The sequence below is a fragment of the Mauremys mutica genome, chromosome 1 (assembly GCF_020497125.1).
Source record: "Mauremys mutica isolate MM-2020 ecotype Southern chromosome 1, ASM2049712v1, whole genome shotgun sequence".
Classification (NCBI taxonomy): Eukaryota; Metazoa; Chordata; order Testudines; family Geoemydidae; genus Mauremys; species Mauremys mutica.
Window position 1 is genome coordinate 348,397,789 of NC_059072.1, and position 21,330 is coordinate 348,419,118.

A 21,330-nucleotide genomic window follows, 5' to 3' on the forward strand; every position below is an offset into this window, starting at 1 on the left:
GCCCCGGCGCCTGCTGGGAGTTGTAGTTCCCCTCCCCAGTGGCCTGGCTGTAGACCGCGAGCCCGGAGAACTACAAGTCCCAGGGAGGGCTGCGGGGCGGCCAGATCCTGCCTTCCACCCTTCTCCCGGTGCCCTGCCGACCCTCGCTGGGTTTGTCCCGTTCCCGGGACAGGGGCCAGCGGACCGCGGGGGAGAAGGCGGGTGCTGCAGCCCCCCCGCGGGCTGCGCTGCAGGGGTGTCCCCGAGGAGGCGGATGCTTGCGGGGCTGGTGAGTCACGGTGCCCCGGGGCCAGCCCGGGGCTCTGCGGGGCCCCCTCCCGGAGCGGCTCCGGCTCCGGCTCCCGCCCCCGCCGGGGCGCACGGTCTGGCGCTGCTGCCCGCTGAAGAAGGCGCCCAGGCCTGACGGAGCGCTCTAGGTCCCGGGCCACAGGCCGGTGCTGTGCATGGTTGGAGACTAGCCCTTGGGATCGCCGCAGCCCCGAACCAGCCTGCGCTCCCCCCGCCCCCAGGTGAGTATCCTCACCACCCCCCCCCTTGCAGAAGGGGAAACTGAGGTGCGGAGCGGTGGAGTGACTCGCCCAGGGCCCCAGTGGCAGAGCTGGGAGTCGAACCTGACTCCCAGCCCCTTGTGCTAACCAGCGGACAGCGTTGCTGCCGGGTAATAGGAGCAGTTTGTAATGTGGGAAGGAAGCATGAAGGCACTAGGGACCCCTAATTCTGCCAGTGCTTTGGGGTCCTTATACACATCCCCTTCTCAGTGACTAACCCGGATGGACTGAAATGGTGATTGGGGTTCGTTAGCAACAGCTGCCTCCATATACCAAGCTGTGGACCAGATTCTCCACCCACACCAGTTTTACCCCAGTGTAACGCCATTTGAATGACTCCTGATTTACACGAGTCTGTGAGGAGAATCACACCCTACATACAGGGCTCAGTTTGCTTAGTACTGGACTGTGCCCACCTTTGGCGGTTAATAACGTATAGGTACAGGCAGAGAGATGTTGTCCATGTATAGAACCGCGTGCATTTTTTAAGCTTTTGATAAGGTTTAGTTTCTGATGACAACTGGCAGGTTAGCTTTGTTTTTTGTTGGGTCATGTGTTAACACACAGCTACAGCTCTCTGTCTCTCTCTCTAACTGCATTAGTTGTGCCAGTGATAATCTTATCTATGGTGGCAGGGCTGCCTTTGGAAATGATTGGGATAGGCAGGAACTAGGTAACCACTCAATTAGCAGGTGTACAAACTTAATATGGCTATCTACACCCCTTCCCAGCAATTCAGCACAAGAGATAATATAGTAACCCATTGTAGCTACCTGGAGGATTTTAAAAGGGTGGGATGCAGTTCCCCATGGGAAATTTGGCCAGGGCTTTGAAGAGCAAGTGAAATGCTTTACTGGGAGTATAATTAAATTGATGGGGGGAGGGGGTTGCTTTAGCTTCTTGAATATACTGAGGGTTTCGATTTGGCAGTTGGCTGCTTCCTCCCTAAATATGTGACTTTAAAAACCAAGTGGAATGGTCCCCTGAGCCCATTTCTGAGGCTTTCTGAGGGGGTGGGTGACATCAGAGCTGTGAGTTACACTCAGCTTTTGCCCTGATCCTCAGATCACTTCGCAACCGGTTCTTTTCTCTCTCCTCCATGATCTCTTCTCCCTGCCCTCCTCCCGACACCCTCAGCAATTGCTGAGCTTCATTTCTTTGTCCTCTATATAGTGATTATTTCACTCCTCTGCCTCAGTTTGACCCATTATTTTACCTCTGTCGTCCCCCCGCACCCAAGTGGGCTCCAACCCTGTCTTCCTCTCCTTTGTCCCCCATCCAGGGGCAGGCAACCCTCTGCTTGGTTTCAGTATCCACAATCTTTATCCCTTTACATTTAGCTCTACCTCTAAGCAATAACCGTGGCCAGAACTGAGCACTGCTGGTGACCTCTTATGACGCTTTAAAGCAGTTTTCTATGCACTTCTTTGGCACTGGCTAATGCTGAGCCGCTCCTCAGTGTTAAATTGATGATTGAGGAATGATGCCAAGCTCACTGCTAAAGGCAAGGAAGTTGGGGAATATGATGAAATGAACATTCATGCTTATGTTGCTTGTGTGTTTGTTCTGCAGAGAAATTTCTCCATGTCTACATAAGGAAGGGGCCGTCCAAGATGAGGCCCTGATAATACCCACCATATTTTCCTCTAAGCTCCCCAATCTGCTAGACCAGTGACCCCAACCTTTTCCAAATTGTGACACCATGTAACACCAACAAATAATTTGAGGACATCCCTTTCGTCTGGCCATGGAGAAAAGGAGGATGGTCATGACCAGCCCTGGTCCTGCTGGGAGCTTCTGACCAACCCTTCCGCTCCCCCAAGTCAAGATCCAGGGTGAGCAAGGAAAGAAGTGAGGGCCCTGCATTAGTGACTGCCTTGAAAATTCCACGTGCACAAAATCAGACCTATAGCAAAGACAGGGCACGTGCAGGTTTAACAAAGTAGTTAACCACCAGGGCCCTCTGTCTTTCAGGTTAGATGGCTCTTGGTGGAAACAGTGCTCATATTGTCCTGCAGCACTGGAGTGGGAGAGCATGAGTCTTCTACAATGAGCTCAATCAAACTAAGCCCACACAAATATATACGGCAAAGCCTGCACTTCAGGACTTGAGGCAGATATGAGTGAATGGCCCAATTATAGTTGTCTGCCAGCCCCATTAAGCTATTCTCTACAGATGTTGTTTTAAATCCTTCCATAAAACCTACCTCTGCTGTGATACCCACAGATCATTGCCAGCTGGCATTGGTTAGGTAAGTGGTGAGCTGAGACTTCTATTCTTCAGATAAACTCTGCTCATTTTGGTGGTACTCCCACTCCTACCTTGTTGGTCTGTCTTGTCTACCTGTCACACTCTGCCTCACACCTAGACTGTAAGTTCTTAGGGACTGAGATTGTCTTTTGGGGTGTTTGTCTGATGCGCGCCTAGCACAATGGGGCCCTGATCCTTCACTGGGGATTCTAGGGATTGCTAATAATAATACTGTCTTGAATGGAGACCGGGAACAAAACACATTGATGGACACAGTCATGGTGAGTGCTCAGCAGCAGGGAGCATGAATGGCAGGCTAGACTGACCAACCAGATCTAGATTTCAAAGCAGGGGGCTGTTGATCATGGCATCTAGGTATTTTGTAAGTCTGGGAATTTTTGCCTGAATTTGAAATAGAGTATCACATGATCTCAGTTCTGATGCACAGTTTTAGACCCCTGTTGGCAAGTGACATTTTAATTAATGAACGCTAAAGCAACAAAATAAAGCATGTAAGACCAAGTGAGAGCAATGCATTCTAAAAATGAGAAACGTTGGCACATAGCCCAAAACAGAACAAGCATAATGCCTCTAAGGATTGCCTTTGAACAATCGCAGCAGCCCTAACATTTCATTTTAATGTACTCTGGAGAATGAAACCAGAGCCTAATAATTGGAACAACCATGTTTTCTTATAAAATCACCATATTTAAAGTCTTAGCTGCCCATGAACAGATGCTCAATTTTTTTTCCCCAGCTACCTATTAGATGGGGCCAATCTATTCCTTGCCACTGCAGAATTATTCTCTGTAATACATTTCCTAGCTTTTTTTGTCCATTCTTCTTTAAAATGACCCAGGAGCAGGGGTGAAAGTAACTTAAAGGACTTACCGGTATTCCGGAGTCCTTAGGATGGGGCAGGGCCTCTACCGGAACAGGCGGGACCTTTAAATGTCCGGGTGCTTTAAGTCAGGATTTAAAGGGCCCAAGGCTGGGGCTGTGGTAGCAGCAGCTGGGAACCCTAGGCCCATTAAATCGCCCCCAGAGCTACCAGCTGCAGAGGCGGCTAGGAGCCCCGGGGGTGATTTAAAGGGCCCGGGGCTCCAGCTGCTACTACTGCAGTGGAGCCCCGGGCACTTTAAATCACCATCAGAGGGGGCCCCGGCCTCTGGCGGAACTTTAAAGGGCCTGGAGCTCCACTGCAGTAGTGGCAGCCGGGAATTCCTGGCCCTTTAAATTACCGCCAGAGCCCCGCCGCCGCTACCCCAGGGCTCCAGCAGTGGGGCTCGGGTGGCGATTTAAAAGGCCCAGGGCTCCAACTGCTGCTACCACCCCAGGCCTTTTAAATCGTCCCCGGAGCCCTGGGATAGCAGCAACGGTGCTTCGGCGGCAAGTTAAAGGGACCAGGGCTGTAGCGGTGGCCAAGCCCTGACCCTTTAAATCGCTGAAGCCCTGCCGCCACTACCCCAGGGCGGCGGGGCTCCAGGGATGATTTTAAAGGGTCCAGGGCGGTAGTGGCTACCGGAGCCCCAGACCCTTTAAATCATCCCTGGGGAGGCAGCGGTGGGGCTCTGGCAGCTATTTTAAGGGCTGAGGCAGTAGCAGCTGCCGCAGTCCCGCCACCACTACCCCAGGGCTCCAGGGACAATTTAAAGGGCCCAGGGCGGTAGGTGCGGCAGGCACCCCGGGCCCTTTATATCGCCACCGGAGCCCTGCCGCTTCCCCAGGGCTCCGGCAACAGGGCTCTGGCTGCAATTTAAAGGGCCCAGGGCTCCAGCCACTGCTGGGAGCCCCAGGCCCTTTAAATTGCTGCCAGGGGAAGCCGATCTGCCCGGTACGGCGCACAGGCTCTTGTCAGTACGCCGTACCAGCTTACTTTCACTTCTGGCCCAGGAGATTGGGATTCCACCTCTTGGGCATTATTCCAAAGGCTAATAGATTTTAGTCTGGATGTTGGTCCTGATACTTAGCATAAATGTACCACCCTAAATAATTCATCTCCCTTGCTGGTGTGTACATCCTTTGCAGACTGTCTGGTACCCAGAGATTTCTCTTAAGCTACCCATATTTAGCGCTCTTAACTTTTCATTATAATCCAATCCCACCAGTTCACAGATGCTTGTTGTTTTACTGCTCTGAATTTCTTCCATTTTTGTTAAACTCCTGATGATAAGACACCCACAGCCAGTTACTTCTCTGTTCTACAAGACAATGCCTCTGCAGCCCAAAATGCTAGTGGTCTTTTTTTCCCCTCTGCCATAGCACACTGTAGATTCATGTCTAATGTTATCACCCCTTTTGTGTCTCTCAGCATGACTGCTTTTCACAGGTCTCTCTCCCAGTGAATACTCGTATTTGTCCTCAGAGGTCCCGACTTGCATTTTTTCCAGACTGAAACCTCACTTTGTTACTTTCTATTCTGTTCGGTTGTCTCTCTCACTGGTATTTGCAACTCCTCCCTATCTGGTATCATGCAGATTTCATTCACATTCTCTAGACGCATTTCTCCAGAACATCAATGAAGATGTTCAACGGGACCAGACTTATATCTTGTGGTATCTGACTAGGCACCTTCTCTGACCTGATAACATGCTGTTTTACTATTGGCCTTTGCTGTTCCTTTACCTAGTTTTAATCCATATGACTGTTTCTACCAAAGCTAATTTAAATGAATTTTGAGTCAGATTTTGTGGTCCACTGTATAAAATATTTTACCAGACTCCAACGAGATCACATGTACCACGTTAGCTACCTGCATTAAGGTGCAATCTGACCCAGGCAAGAAGGCCCTTGTGCCAATGAGGTGTCCTATTGAATTCAGTGAGACTTTGCCTGCATTGATGAGACTGATTGTTGACTCTAGCCACATTGATCAGCTTGCTTTTCTTGCTAGAATTAGGCTCCCATAATGCAGTCAGATTCGTCTGGCAGTATATACTTTTTGTAAACCCATCCTACGTGCAATTGCTTTAAATCATTTTGATTTGCTGTCTGCCTGTATCTAGAGGGTTGAACATGGTGTAGTATGGTGGCCATCCCATCTGTGCATTGTTAAAATTCTCCTGCAAGAAAATCCCATTGGGGAGATTCATGCATGTACCATTGATCCTACATGAGGCATTTCCCCACTGGGGCTGACAACAGCAGAGTAAAACTGATGCAAGACTAGGCAGTTTTACTCTGTTGCTCCTGCTGGATAGTGTAGTGCAAGAGCAGTGGGGTGATCCAGCTACAGAGCAATCTGAGTTACACAGCTGGGAGAGAAGTGAGCTAATGTGTATCTTCCACTGGCCCAGCAACCTGCTGTTTCCCAAGCAGTAGAATGAAATTCATCAGTGTCGCATCAGTTTCACTCTGGTCCTCTTAGTGATGATGTGATCCAAGGGTAGAGAGGGGAAGTGGGATACAGAGAAGGGGGGAGGTGGGAGGATACAAAGATATGGGGAGCAGAGAGACAGAAGGGTAGGCGATGAGGATCAAGGAGCTGGCGTGGGATGTGAGACTTGTACAGAGTGGGGCTGGCCTGGTGGTCTATGACACCACTTCCATAATCAGGGCCAAGCTTGCTCCCGGTGCCAGTAAGGACTGTGACCACTACAAGGGCTGGGGAGAGGAAGAGAGGGGCCTTTTTGCAACTACCTCAGGCCAACTACATGAGCAGCAGAGGGAGCTCCACCATCTATGTCAAACCCGCCTTGACCAAGAGAGGGTCACATGACCTTTTGAAGCGGGAAAAGAGATGGGATGGGGCAGAGGAAGGGAGGAAAGGACAACTGACAGAAATAAAAAAGGATATTTTGGGGAGGAGTGGAAAAAACCCCACAAAAGGAGTGGGAAGAAACTCCAACACAGAAAAGACTGAGAAAAATGATGAAACAGCTTAATTTTAGGGGAAAGATGGGATCAAGGAGTCTGTCCCCATGCAAGTACAGGATTTAGGCCTTTGATGGAGAATGTATCAGGTATTAAACTGATACTGCACTGATTTTAGTCAAAGGAATCTGGGAAATAAACTCTTTCCTCTGCAACGTTTGTAAACACTTGCCAAGTCAAAAGCAGTAGGACTAGAAGAAAACTTCATGATATCAAAACAGATAGAAAATGGCCCGAATGTCTCTAATAAGCTTTTCCCACAAACTGAGATTTTGATTTTGATTTGTTTTTGCTAAAGGAGGTCAGTGTTCAGAAGAGTGCTGATAAAAACAAAGATGCCGTTTCAAAGCTCATCAGAGCTAGCAGAACTGGAGTGAGCTCCTATGGTTTTCTGTATTAGCAGATCATGCGTACCGTATGTCCTGGCTCTGTTCAGCCAAGAGGCTGCAGGTCAGAATTACAGCTGACAATGGGCACCACAGATCCACTGCGCATCTCACTCTGTTCTAAGAGAAATGCTGCCTAGTGACTTGCGCACAGGACTAGGAGTTGGGAGAGAAAGGTCTCTGCTACTGAAATGCTGCTTGCCCAAGATCACACGACTTAAACTTTCTCTGCCTCCCTGTCCAAATAACAAGTATGAAAAATCAGGACACTTTTTGCGGGAAGGATATAGTGGCATATATAGGGCAAAGCCCCTAATATCAGGACATCTGGTCATCCGAAGTGAGGATAATGCTATTTACTTGCCTCCCAGGGGTTAGTTACTGATTGTACTGTGAAGTGCTTCGAGATCCTTGAATGGCAGGGGCTATAGAAGGGCTAAATATACAGAAGTGAGTTTCTGTACTGGTGTAATCCACTGTTCAGTTTGTTACATATCCGCACCCCACTCTTTTGTCCCCCATCCACAGAGGATGGTGAACCTGTCACAGCCCCTAGCTACCAAGCCTGGCTCTTTAGCTCAAGCTATAGAGCAGGGGTTGGCAACCTATGGCACGCGTGTCGATTTTTAATGGCACACTGCTGCCTGCCGGAGTCCTGAGGACATGCAGCCAGTGAGGGGCAGAGCCCGCGCCCCCCGAGAGAGGACCCGCCTCAGCGGCCTGCCTGTGGGCTCCCACATCCCCTCACCCAGCAAGGCTGGCCATGGCGGATTGGCAGTGAGCCGGGGGAGCGGGTTTGCTGCCGGACCCGGTCCCGATTCCTGGCAGCAGGAAGCGGGGGAAGTGGACGCGGGAGAGGCTGGCAGCGGCAGCAGCACCAGCTGCTGAGCATCCCCAGGAGAAGGCGCCTGGCCGTGGCCAGGGATCGGTACCTGCTGTTCGTGAGCTGGGTGGAGCGGAGAGCCCCGCAGCAGGTGCGGGCGAGCAGGAATCGGTGGTGGCCAGAGAGCCCTGGGGCGAGGAGCTCACATACCATGGGGTCATGCGCCGCCCGGAGTGGCTCCTCCAGACACAGCCAGAAGGGACTCTCTCGTTGCGGGGGGCGCTAGTTGCGCTCGTGCAGTGCACCACGGGGCCCCGAGTGGGTGAGCCGGCTGGGGGCCGCAGGAGTGTGGGGAGCCCTCTACCCTGACCCCCCCCCCACACACCCAGCCCCCTGCCCTGAGTCCTAACACCCCCTCACACACACCCAGCCCTGAGCCCTGACGCCCCCCACTCCGCCCCATGCCTGTGCCCCGCACAGGCCCCAGGCCCCTGCCCTGAGCCCTGTACCCCCCTCATACACACCCAGCCCTCTGCTTGACTCCTTCACCCCCCCTTGACCCCAGCCCTGACTCTGGCACCCCCACACATACCCAGCCTCCCCTGACACCTGCACCCCCGTCACATGCCCCTAGCCCTCTGCCCTGACTCTTGCACTCGCCCACATCCCATGTACCTCCCACATCCCCACCCCGACCCCTCGCACCAAATGGGAGCTGCCCAGGTAAGTGCCCCACATCTGAACCTCCTGCCCCAACCCTGAGCCCCCTTCCCCATTCTAGCTCCTGGCCAGACCCTTCACCCCCAGCCCTGTGCTTGGTCCACTCCCACCCTCAGCTCAGTGCAGAGAGAGGAAGATGGGCCAGAACCAGGGAGAAGGTAGGTACCCACTGTATGTGGGCAGGGCTGGGACCCCAGACCGGCAGCGGGCTGAGCAGGTCCGGCAGCTGGGATCCCGGCTGGCAGGAGCCGGTGGATGGAACCCCTGAGCGGCAGTGGGCTGAGCCGCTCAGCCCATTGCCAGTCTGGAGTTCCATCTGCCGGCCCCGCACTGCCTGCTGCTAGTCTGGGGTTCTGGCTGCTGGACCCTTGCCAGCTGGGGTCCCGGCCGCAGGCCCCGCTCAGCCCGCTGCCGGCCTAGGTGAACAGAACCCCAGCCCAGCAGCGCGCTGAGCGGGCCGGCAGCATAAGAGCAACATTTTAATTTAATTTTAAATGAAGCTTCTTAAACATTTTGAAAACCTCGTTTATTTTACAATACAACACTAGTTTAGTTATATAGACTTATAGTGAGAGACCTTCTAAAAAACATTAAAATGTATTACCGGCGCGCGAAACCTTAAATTAAAGTGAATAAATGAAGACTCGGCACAGCACTTCTGAAAGGTTGCCGACTCCTGCTATAGAGACTCATGCTTTAGCTCTGGAGGTCTCAGGCTCCATCCCCAGTGTGTCAGCCAAGACAGCTGTCGTCACGCGCACCTCAGCAGGCGCAGCACACATAAAGAGGAGACAAAGGTGCTTTAAGCCACCTTTGCACCTTCCCAGTTCTGGGCTGGTGTGACCTAGGCAGCCTAGAGAGCTGCTCTAAATTTCCGCAGCCTTGTCTAGGCTAGCTGTGGGCAGCTCTGGGGTCTCTAATATTTTGGGCTATGGAGATTCCCCTCTACTTGATACACCACCTATTCTGGGCCTTGCCCAGGACAGCCGACAGCTGTTCTCTGTCATGCCTGTCCTGATGGAATGCTCCCCCAGCTGCCTAAGGGGCGACAGCAGTGTATAAACAGTGGGGAAAATCCCTCCCATTACGTTTTTATCTAGAAGTCTTGGGCCCCCTTTCTCAGTCCAGTTGGACAGGCAGGGAGTTCTTTATTAAGGTGACATGTCCAATGGTAACCTGGGTTCTGTATTTCATTGTCTGCAAAAATACATGACTGGACTGGATATTTTCTTTTGTTCTTGTTGCTAAACTTAATTGTTGCTGTTTCTAAGGCTTTGTCTACATTGAGAGTTAGTGTGTGGCAAGATGAGATTTAATTCTAAAGCGCACTAGCCTGCCATGCAATGATTGACTCCATGGACTGTGAACTGTGAACTAAAAGTTTCCTAGTGCACTTTAATCTGCTGCTGTTTGAAACCACAGTAGATCAAAGCACAGTATGGAATTTTTAGGGTACGTCTTCACTACCCGCCATATTGGCAGGTAGCAATCGATTTCTCGGAGTTCGAGATATCGCGTCTCATCTAGACGCGATATATCAAACTCCGAACGCGCTCCCGTCGACTCCGGAACTCCATCACCGCGAACGGCGGTGGCGGAGTCGACGGGGGAGCCACGGACGTTGATCCCGCGCCGTGAGGACGGGTAAGTAATTCGAACTAAGGTACTTTGACTTCAGCTACGCTATTCGCGTAGCTGAAGTTGCGTACCTTAGATCGAACCCTCCCCTAGTGTAGACCAGGCCTTAGTGTGTGTTACAAAGGGTCCACGTGGACAGTGCGTATGCAGCAGGCTATTACACTGTAGATTTACATCCCAGCTTCCTGCACACTGTGGCCATGTAGACAAGCCCTAAATTGTGATGTGATATGTCTCTGACTTGAAGAGAAGCTCCTGATTCAATCTGCACGTAGTTATCGTGGGTGCATCTGCTGAGAATTGCTGCTGATCCAAGACTGAGTGCCATCTGCCCACCTCACTTCCTTTATACATGCTACTGAATGACCGTTAAGTCCTGCAGCGCAGTTTGGAGGAGCTAGCTTTGAGATCTCTGGATAAGAAGTACTATAGAAGAGCTAGGCATTATTTATTATTACATTAGCTATGTGCATGATCTTGAAAGTACAGGATGAGGCCCACACATCATGAGGAATTCAGCAAAGCAGCAGGCTAGACTGCCAGGTCATCCATTTCATCTACCTTTAGTTAATGTTTACAGGGAAAGTGAGGCAAGAGGCTCCTTTTCATTCTCAGCCTAGGGTCGGATGCGTTGGTCAATAAGGTCAAGTCAGTGGTGTGTTCAGCAGCTAGCAACTAATTAAATGTCATTTTCACTGGGTTTTTTGGTTGTCCTGGGCTGCCAGATAATAAGATTTGTCTTGTTTGCATAGCACTGCAAAGCTAGGAAGCTTTATAAATTAAATGAAAAGTGGAAATGAAATCAGACCTTGCGCCCATTGTATGTAAATTCAATTTTACAAGACAACTGGTTACAGAGTGAAAAAAAAAATCTGAGAACTTAATTCACTTTGGGGTTTTAAAAATATTTTTATGTCTTAGTCAATCCAGAAATCTTTTTAAATGAATCCAGTGCTTGCAAAAATTATGATATCCTGGGATACTGACATGCTGTATTTGGGATATAGCTGTTCTTCATATGGACTTGGATGAAAGAGCAGGTTAGTTTCTCTTCCGCTCAGACTTACAACAAAGGGGCCAGTTATGTGATGTCCATCGGAACTGGACTGAGAGACCCTCCTCATCCCTTATATATAGGGTACCAAACAGCCTTTGTGTCAGTAAACATTGGTTGGATTTGAACCAGGACCTAGAGGCAAAAGACTCTATATCCTATCACTAATCATCTGAACCAGCCACTTTTGATTTATAATTCTTGACACTCAGTGGTGCCGGTGAAGATTGTCCCACAAACTGAGTGAAAACATCACACTTTTCTCTCTTCAACTAGTCAGGACCAGCAAAGAGGGTGAGAAATGTGGTGGTATTACAAGGAATGGGCTTGCTCTCTGTGTTCCATGCAATAGGATACAAGGATCTTATTCTTTGATTAAACATTAAAAAAAAATCATCTTGGGCAGATCTCTGGAATGTCACATTTCGTTCAGAACAATTTTTTACAGCCAGAGTATAAGTTCTTGGAAAAACACAAAGCTGTCAATTGAACTACAGAGCCAGGCCAGGCCACCCCTTTATATAATTTAACTCATCTCCTTACTCTACATAAGCAGAAAGCTGTAGATAGAATTCTTCAAGAGCAGTGGAATATGCTGATACTTCAGTGGAGAGCAGGCTTTAAGGTTGGGGAAAAAATAGTTTTATCCTAGGAACTAATTTTTTGTATTTATTTTTTTCAGGAAACATCCCATTGTGGCTAATAATGGGAATGTGCCACAGGTACTGTGGGGTTTATAGTGAATTGTTTGTGTCTGTCTATATGCAGGAGTCCTTCTTGCCCAACTTTATCAAATACATGTGGGGCTGGTAAGCTCAAGACCTTCATCTCCAGCTATACACAGGCATCTAACCAATGATCTTCTATGCAAAGAGCTCCACAGGCTCAGAGAGCTGGTATGTGCCCAAGCAAATCTGATTCCTTCCATCCATTAATGGGTTAATGTACATCACCAGTTAATGGAATGTCAGGTTACCAGGTATGAGGAGGAGGACGATACTTGTGGTTTAGACAAAAGGCTGGGAATTGGATCTGGGCTTTTGCAGTGGCTTCCTCAGTGACCTTGGGTAAGTTGCTTAGATCAAAATGTAATGAGGGGTGTCTCCCTTCTTGGGTGCTCAGCTTCAGATACCTAACACCTTATCTTGATCAGAGGTGCTGAATGCCGGCAGCCTCTGAAGTAATGTGTGCACAGTGGCACTCCAAAACCAGGCTGAGTCTTGAGTTGAGCATGCACACATTTTAAAATCGAGGCTTTAGTCATCTATGCCTCAGTTTCCTCCTCTGTAAAATGGTCATCACAATCATCTGTCTCACAAGGGTATTGTGAACCTTAACTTACAAATGTCTGCAGGTGCTTGGAGATCCTTGGATGAAAGGAGAGACAAGCACAATTATTGTCTTTGGTATTAGCCAGTGGAGAATTGATTTTACGGTGTAAGATCGTGTTGTCACTATGTCTATTAATGTGACTACAGAGCCAATAATGGTGGCACAGTATCTCTCATTATTCCATAGTTAGTTACTGAAATGCCTGCTACTCAAAGTGTATTTTACTGGGAGCAATTCGGCTGCTGCCTATGGAATGACCACGCACATTGCAGCATGAGCTTATAGAAGGCAGCTACTGTGTATCTCTGGGTAGGAGGGGGAACCATTGATTAGACTGGACTGTCAACATCTAGCTAGAAGGAACAACATGAAACTGAGGAAAAGAAACAGTAGGTTGAGGACCAGCTCCTCAGCTGGTGAAAATCCATATATCCTCATTGACTGCAATGGAGCTACACTGAGTTACATTAGTTGGAGATATGGCCCGGAATGTTTCTAAGTGGCGAAACCTGTTAGACTGGGATAGTAGTGAACCTTGAAGAACTGGAGAGACACTTAATTACTGAATGGAGCTGTCGACAGCCATATGTGTTTGGCAGCAAATATTCTGACTGTGCACTGCAACATTTGTGTGATCGGGACTTGTCATCGTCGCACACCAGTGTAACATGGTGAAGACAACACACAGCAGTGTTGGGATGTTCTGCTATGATAACTTTTGTGGTTCCGATAAGACCTTTGCACTCTAAATGGAGCACATGCAGGGAACACCAAAGAGATGCAAGCTTCCTGATCACTTATTTATTATGCACCCCAAACTTCTGTGTGGCTCAGTGGAAGTTTTGGGTGCATGAGGGATATGGGATTGGGTGGACCCAGGATGAAATCCTGGACCTACTGAAATCAGTGGGGCCAGGATTTTACCCTCATTTTGGATGGGACGTGATGGAAGCACCTCACTTAAGACCATTATTAAAATGAACTGGACAAAGCCCTTTTGAATATCTGTTGGGAGCCAGAACAAGATTGTCTCTCTCCCCCATGTGTCCAAGATGACCTCTAAAACTTTACCCATCTCTAACTTCTGTAGTTTTCATACTGATATAGACATAGAAATAGATATATATCCTTGGGGAATATCCTTGATTTACAAAGTGACTGTTCTGAACCACTAAATGTGTTATGTTGTTTTTTTCCCCCCACTGTTATTCCCAGCATCGTGACTTTTCCATCATGTCAGAACCTATAACGCTCAACGTTGGAGGAAAACTGTACACCACTTCCCTGTCTACCCTGACTAGTTTTCCAGACTCCATGCTGGGTGCCATGTTCAGTGGAAAGATGCCAACCAAGAGGGATAGCCAAGGCAACTGCTTCATTGACAGAGATGGCAAAGTATTCCGCTACATCCTGAACTTCTTGAGAACTTCCCACCTGGACCTCCCTGAGGACTTCCAGGAAATGGGCTTGCTGCGACGGGAGGCAGATTTTTATCAGGTCCAGCCGCTGATTGAAGCATTGCAAGAGAAGGAGGTGGAGCTCTCCAAAGCTGAGAAGAACGCCATGCTCAACATCACCTTGGATCAGAGGACACAGACAGTTCACTTCACTGTTCGGGAAGCGCCCCAGATCTACAGCCTGTCTTCCTCCAACATGGAAGTATTTAGTGCCCACATATTCAGCACATCATCTCTGTTCTTGAAGCTCCTGGGTTCCAGACTTTACTATTGCTTCAATGGCAACCTGTCTTCAATATCCAGCTACCTGCAGGACCCCAACCACTTGACCTTGGATTGGGTCGCGACTGTGGAAGGCCTGCCAGAAGAGGAGTACACTAGACAGAACTTAAAGAGACTTTGGGTGGTGCCAGCTAATAAGCAAATTAATAGCTTCCAGGTATTTGTGGAAGAGGTACTAAAAATAGCCATGAGTGATGGGTTTTGTGTGGATTCCTCCCACCCCCATGCCTCTGATTTCATGAATAATAAGATTATTCGACTAATTCGGTACAAGTAGGAGTAGCCTGTTATGGTATTGGGAAATACATAACCAAACACAGTGTTTCATTTTAAGACCAACTTCAAGACACTATAACAAACAGCCTAATACAAAATTATGTGATAATCTGTACTAAAAAATCACTAACTGTGAGTTGATTTTCCTATACTGAATTTACCAATGTCCTTTCAGAATATGTCTATATTCTAGGTGGATGGAATGTTGTCTATTGGCTTGAGCAGGATCTAGAAATTAAGGAGTTCTGAGCTCCATTTCTGCCTCCACCACTGACTCGCTGTGTGATTGTGGGCAGGTCACTTAACTTCTCTCTGACTCCGTTTTCCCATTGGAAAACAGGGATAATAATATTTAACCTACTTCAAAAGAATGCCGTGAGGCTTAAATAATGAGGTTTACAGATCGTCTTGAGATCATCCAATGCAGCGTTACAGAGCTGCAGAGTTGTAGTAAGTGCAGTGGGTTTGATTCTCCACCACGTTGCACATTGTGTAGCCAATTGTACCTGGCCAGAGTGGATGTAGAATGCTAACAGGTCAGCAGGATAGAGGTTTCACACACACTTTACACAGGTATAAACGACCATGCAAGGAAAGCGGAGAATCTGGCTTAGAGTGTTCAAACTGAAGTCGTCTTTTCCCTGTAACGAATCCTCAATCCTGTTCTTTTATTGAAGTAGCCATGTTTGCACTGGGCAGTTTGTATCACAAATGACGAAGGATGCCATTGCAGATAGAATAATGCTGTCTATGTGGGTTTGTTTAAACATGCTTTGGATACACTTAAATCCTTACCAATTACGCTCTAATGCATGAAAGGTAACTAGATTTGGTCTTTCTCATAAGGGAATGTGTGTCTTGAGGATACTGTTGAAAACATTTTTTTGTTCTGGAGACAATTAACAGGATAGAGAGTGTCAGCCTCAAATGTCTTCTAAATAGTTTGAACCACATCTACCCATGTCCTACACCTTCTCTTTGGGCGCATGCTCCCCAGGGGAGATGGGTAATGAAGCATTAAGGGCTGAATGAAACATAGTTTGCCTTTTGGAATACAAACAATCCCTTCTATTAGATTATGCATGATATGTTTTCTAAGTACTTTTCTTCAGTAAAGACCAAGGGCCTGATTCTCATTTGCCTTGCACCTTGTGCATTTGTTTACACCAGTGCCAAGTGCATGTTGTAAAAGACTACCCAGTCAGAATGGAAGGATTTTACACCCACTGTGCTTGGGTGTAAATGACTACACAAGGGGCAGGGAAATGGAGAACCAGCCGAGTAGAAATGGTGGAAGGGGTGGAAATGGCCAAGCACTTTAACTAAGGCCTTGTCTACACCAGAGGTTCTCAACCTTTTTCTTTCAGAAGCACCTCGCCCCTGCACCATGCTGTTGTTAACTCCACGGCCCACGTGTTCCACAATAACTGGTTTTCTGCATATAAAGGCCAGGGCCAGCGTTGGGGGCTAGCAAGCAGGTCCATTGCCTGGGACCCCCACGAAACTCCATTGCTCAGGCTTCAGCCCCAGGTGGCGGGGCTCTGGGACCTGGGCTTCGGCCCTATGTGATGGGGCTACACCAGGGGTTGGCAACCTTTGGCATGCGGCTCATCAGGGTAATTTGTTGGCAGACCGCGAGACATTTTGTTTATGTTGACCATCCGCAGGTGTGGCCCGCCGCAGGTACCAGTGGCCGCGATTTGCCATTCCCAGCCAATGGGAGCTGCGGGAAGCGGCAGGCCACTGGGATGTGTCTTTCTGAACAAGGTTGTCACACTCAAGCACTGACTACACTGGCAAACCTCTGGATATCACCCACCAGCTGTCATCTGTAATGAGACAGAAGGGAGAATACAGTGGTCTGTAAGGTATCCAATAACTAGCATCCATACCTGCATTTTTACTGTCTCCAGAAGCTTTTAAATCAGGTCTGAGTTTCTACAAAATTTAGCCTTATCCTAGTCCTTGCTTCCTAAAGTAGTATGGTGCAGTACTGAACCAGTTTATATGTAACCATTGCATAGGAGTTGAATTTTGTTACTGTTGTTAAAATGTATAAGACCTGTGCAACTTTACCACCCCAAGCTGCAATGGCTGTAGATGATAGAAACCTAGATACTGCAGCAAGTGGTGTTACATATCAAGCCACCAACACCCCTCCCTCTGAATCAGTGCTGTACCAATGCATCTGTGTGATATGGGAGGCACCATGCTGTTGGAGATGCTGCCTTTTTGGATGAAATGTAAAATTGAGGTCCTGACCCTTTATAGCCATTAAAAATCATCTGGAAACTTTCATAAGATTGAGGATTTTAATCCTGATCTCCTGGCTAAGGTCCAACATGAAAAATTATGTTCTTCCCATTTAAAATCCCCTTGCCGTTTCAAATGGATCAAGTAGCATTCTTCCCTCCCTGTCCGAAACTGCTGTGCGGTGTTAAAACAACTGCCATATTCCACACCAGAGGTAGCTGCATGTCAGTGGTGAAGCAAAGTGATTCCTGTGAGAATCTAGCTTCTACAAAGAGTTTATAGTTAAACTGGATGCTAACGTGTTATACAGTACTAATCATTTTACGTCCTCTGAATAGTCTGACCTGCAAGATCTCAGAAGCAGCCTGCTCTAACCAAATCTGTGCCATAAAGCAAATAAAATTACCTTGGAAGTAGTGCTTATAGAGTTTCTGGGGAGGTTTTTATCCTACCCTCTAACCACAGAATTTCAGTTATACCTGCTATGCAGACACCATTTTCATATGTCAGGAGAAAAGGAATATTAATCTGTAGTAATTTATTTTTCTGTACATTTTTAGTTCAACAAGCCTTGAAAGGTGTAACTCTACAGAAGTCCATGGAGCCCTGCTCATTTACACCAGCTCAGACTCGCCCAATATTTCCAACTATTTCATCAAAAGAAATAAACACTTCAAATTCATATTACCGTAATTCCCTAGTTAGCAGGAAGAACTAGACAGGTACCAGTAACGTTATTGCACAGATACCTACCAGTGAAGGGAACTAGAAAAGTGGGGAACGCCAAGCCACTACCGCTATCACGTAGTGGGATTGCAGAGAAATGGCCACACCCAGGTTTGATGAAGAAGAGATCTAGGGCTTTATTTCATTCTAATCACACCACAGCCTTTAATGCAGAAGTTTTCAAATTGTGGGGCATATCCCCCTGGGGGGCATGGTGGAACATTCAGTGGGGCTTGGGCCAGCACCGGTGGGGGATCGAGGAGGGAGTGCCACCTCCACCCCCTGACTCATCCCAGCCAGCCTGTGGGTCAGCATCAACATCTGCACACCCAGTGCTGGCTCTGCCCCCGAGACCATCACGTGCACCTTTCTCCATCCCGAGAGGGAGGGGCATGTAGTGGGGTGGACCAAAAATCGTAACTCAAAGTGGAGGCTCAGCTCAAAACGTTTGAAAACCGCTGCTTTTATGCCTTGCAGTCTCTCTTGTGGCTGTATGTACATATTGAAAAGGAGTGTTATGTGGTGCTTTGTCCATAAGAAGCTGCAGAGAGGAAGCATATTTATAGAACAGAACCCTCTTCCCCCTCTGAGAGGAAGGGTTTAGATGTGTTACAAGACTGCTCCTGCCTGATCTTGCAGATGACTCAATAAAACATCAATCCTGAAGTGTCCAGGTGTTCATCTGTGGTAAACTCTTCAGGGGAGAGCTGTTATTTGAGAAAGGAGTGAAAGTCTGGAGTTAAAGTCTTATCTTTGATGTCACTCCCTTTGTGGGCTTGGGCAAGTAACAGACCTTCTCCACCTCACTTTCCCTATCTGTAAAATGGAGGGGAAAGTATTTATGGGCCTCAAATGTATTATGAGGCTTAATTAATGTTTGTGAAACATACAGGTGTTACAAATGCTAAGTATTAGTACTAATAAATCAAGAAGTCAGAAATGCAGCCTCCTTAAGGTATTCCAGTCCTGGATTCAACACCCGGACCCTAAATGTAATGATGAGTGGTTATTTAAAACTAACTGAATCAAATAAAAGGGTTCTTCTCATCCCAGAGGACCAGCCACATACCCAGGTCAGTATATAACTCAGATATTACCTAATAATTATGCTTACAACCAATTCTTATTAACTAAACTAAGATTTATTTAAAAAGTAAAGAGAGAGTACTGGTTAAAAGATCAGTATACATACAGACATGAGTACCATTCTGAGATCAGTTTTATAGTAGAGATGGTGAGCTTTGTAGTTGTTGCAAAGAGATCATTCAGAATTGGTCCATAGGTTATAGTCCAATGTTTATATTCAGGGTGATCCAGGTGGGACTGGAGATCTCGGTTTAATGAATAAAGTTGCCTGTTCAGAGTCTCCCCACATACAAGTTCCATCCATGCTAGAGGGGGTTATGCTGATTTTTAACTATATCAGTACTATACCTCTCCCCATCCCTGATATGGATACAGTTATACCAATGAAGCTTATTCCTATAAATTGAGGGAAATAAGCTATACTGGTATAAGGCTATTTTGTACTGGTATCACTGTGCCTACCAGGCATTGTGCTGATTTGATTAAAAAAAATAAATCACACTCCAATTGAAAAAGTTAAATTGGTACAAAAACTGTAGCCCATGGATTGAGAGCCTAGAACACTTGAGCCTGGTTCCCCACTGCTATATACTAGTGTCACTGACATCTAGGCAAAGTGGATGTAAAATGCTGCCTGCTCATACGGGAGAGGTTTACACTTGCTTTTCTTAAGGGCTATGAACATTTTTGCACTGTGTGTGTTGTAATTAGGTTGACCTAAATCCCAGTGTAGATGCAGCCAGGTCCAATGGCAGAATTCTTCCATCAACCTAGCTACTGCGTCTCTGAGACGTGGATTGACTACATCGATGGAAAAATCCACTCCATCAATGTAGGAAGCATCTACACTATGGTACTAAGCAGCACAGTTCCAGCACCATAGCTGGGCCGCTGTAGTACAGACATGGCCTTAATTTCTCTATGCCTCAATTCCTCCATTGGCAAAATGAGTCTCAGTCATACTTCAATAAAGTGCTGAGACCTCCACCAAAGGGAGACCATTAGGAAATAATAGGGTAGAAAAACACCAGAGAGGGTAATTAATCAAATATGAGCTCATAATGCAATGCCTTTGCCAGCCAGGGCTGTATGCACAACACAAAGGGATCTCTTGTATGACAAAGTTACTATGAAGCAGCTTATTAGAGCCTGGGAAGGACTACTCTTGTAATTCTGCATATGCTACGGGGCTCATTGAAAATGGAAATTGACAAATTGGAGATGGTTCTGAGATGATGAAGGGACTAGAGGAGATGACATCTGAAGAGATGGAACTTAATGTATATAACCAGGAGGCATTAAGGGAGGTGAACAGAAGGTAGGAGTGGGGTTTGTTCCTGTAGGTGATGGTGGTGACATAAGGAGTAGTGGTATAAAGCTAAAGATGGGAAGTGTGAGGTCTTGTCTTGAGAGAGAGTGGGATAAATGACCTATGTTCAGAAATAGGGTAGATAATATCCTAGTGGGATTAATAATTCAAAGAAGATCCTGCTCCCCAGGCTGCCAGGCAGGAGGCTGGGACTGGAATGACCCTGCTGGTCCTTTCCAGCTCAGATCATCTATTATTCCGTAACTTGAAGGTGTCCAAACAATGTGGCACTGAGAGATACATTGCCAGGAGCCAAAGACCAATGCTTAATTTTCACATACATTAATGTAATCAAATATTTGCACAGTTCTAGCTGCTTGTACTACTCTGCCTTGATAGCTGACAGAAATTGTTGCCTGTTTGAATTTGCTGGCAATAAACACCTGCAATGAATCAGATTTACCCTCACTCTACCATTATGGAGAAAGGGCTGCCATGAGCTACGTATTAGGTTTATAGGGAGTGGCAAATTTGATCCTCAACCCATGCAATAAGGACTCTACTAACATTGTAAACTAAACCTGGGATCATCTTATGCACCGATGCTTCATAGACAAATGGAGAAGCTATGAAAGAGACTGATGTTTACCCAGATGCCATTATAATTAAAGTATAGGAAATGACACTGATTTATTTTAAAATATTTAACTCTCTTAATGCTACAGGCTACATTCTCAAATAACATCCAGATCCAACTATTCTGGGTGGGATGGGCTGCCTATCAGGGCCATAAACATGCAGATCATGCTCCCGAATCTCCTTGGGAAGAACTCCCTGATGGCTCCAATCCTAGACAACATTAGGAGTGCAGTAGTGTGATATATCCATGGATTCTAAAGAAAGCGAGGAGTCTAGGAATGGGCTGCTGGGCATTCTCTTCCCTATTTTCTTGCTTCTGGCTTTAGTATTTTCTAGTTGTCCAGAATTTGTCCCAGACTTGTTAAGAGAGCTATGCTTTTGACTTACTGCTTTCTGAAAAATATCAGAAGCTGTTTTATTTCCTCTAACTCTTACAGAGTTTATAGTGCATTTTAATTTTGAATTTGTGTCACTCTTTTCTTTCCATAGCTCTTTTCTGAATGTTACTAAAAGTGTATTTTAAAAATAAATAAATGAAATGTAATGAGTGGTGCACTAGATGTAGTGATGGACATAAATTTGTTTGCAAATGAAAATGTAATTTTTCTCCTGAAGTTGTAGCTTATTTCCCTCTCTCTAGGACTTTACGTAGCACATTATCACAATACTACCACCCA

General features: G+C 47.1%; 2 protein-coding genes across 5 annotated transcripts in view; one reads left to right on the forward strand and one right to left on the reverse strand.

Annotated features, from left to right (window-relative positions):
* USP35 (ubiquitin specific peptidase 35) overlaps positions 1 to 21,330 on the reverse strand; it is an 84,488-nt gene that overhangs the window by 60,836 nt on the left and 2,322 nt on the right. The window lies entirely within an intron of this gene.
* On the forward strand, positions 142 to 21,314 carry KCTD21 (potassium channel tetramerization domain containing 21). 3 transcript variants are annotated; one of them, XM_045021000.1, is made up of 3 exons: positions 142 to 509; positions 12,062 to 12,189; positions 13,841 to 21,313. In XM_045021000.1, the coding sequence occupies exon 3, from the start codon at positions 13,859 to 13,861 to the stop codon at positions 14,639 to 14,641; it is 783 nt and encodes a 260-aa protein (XP_044876935.1). In that variant the 5' UTR covers positions 142 to 509; positions 12,062 to 12,189; positions 13,841 to 13,858; the 3' UTR covers positions 14,642 to 21,313. The 3 variants fall into 3 exon arrangements, with proteins under 3 accessions (XP_044876935.1, XP_044876945.1, XP_044876953.1); XM_045021010.1 differs by lacking the exon at positions 12,062 to 12,189; XM_045021018.1 differs by lacking the exons at positions 142 to 509; positions 12,062 to 12,189 and adding an exon at positions 11,992 to 12,015 and having other exon boundaries at positions 13,841 to 21,314.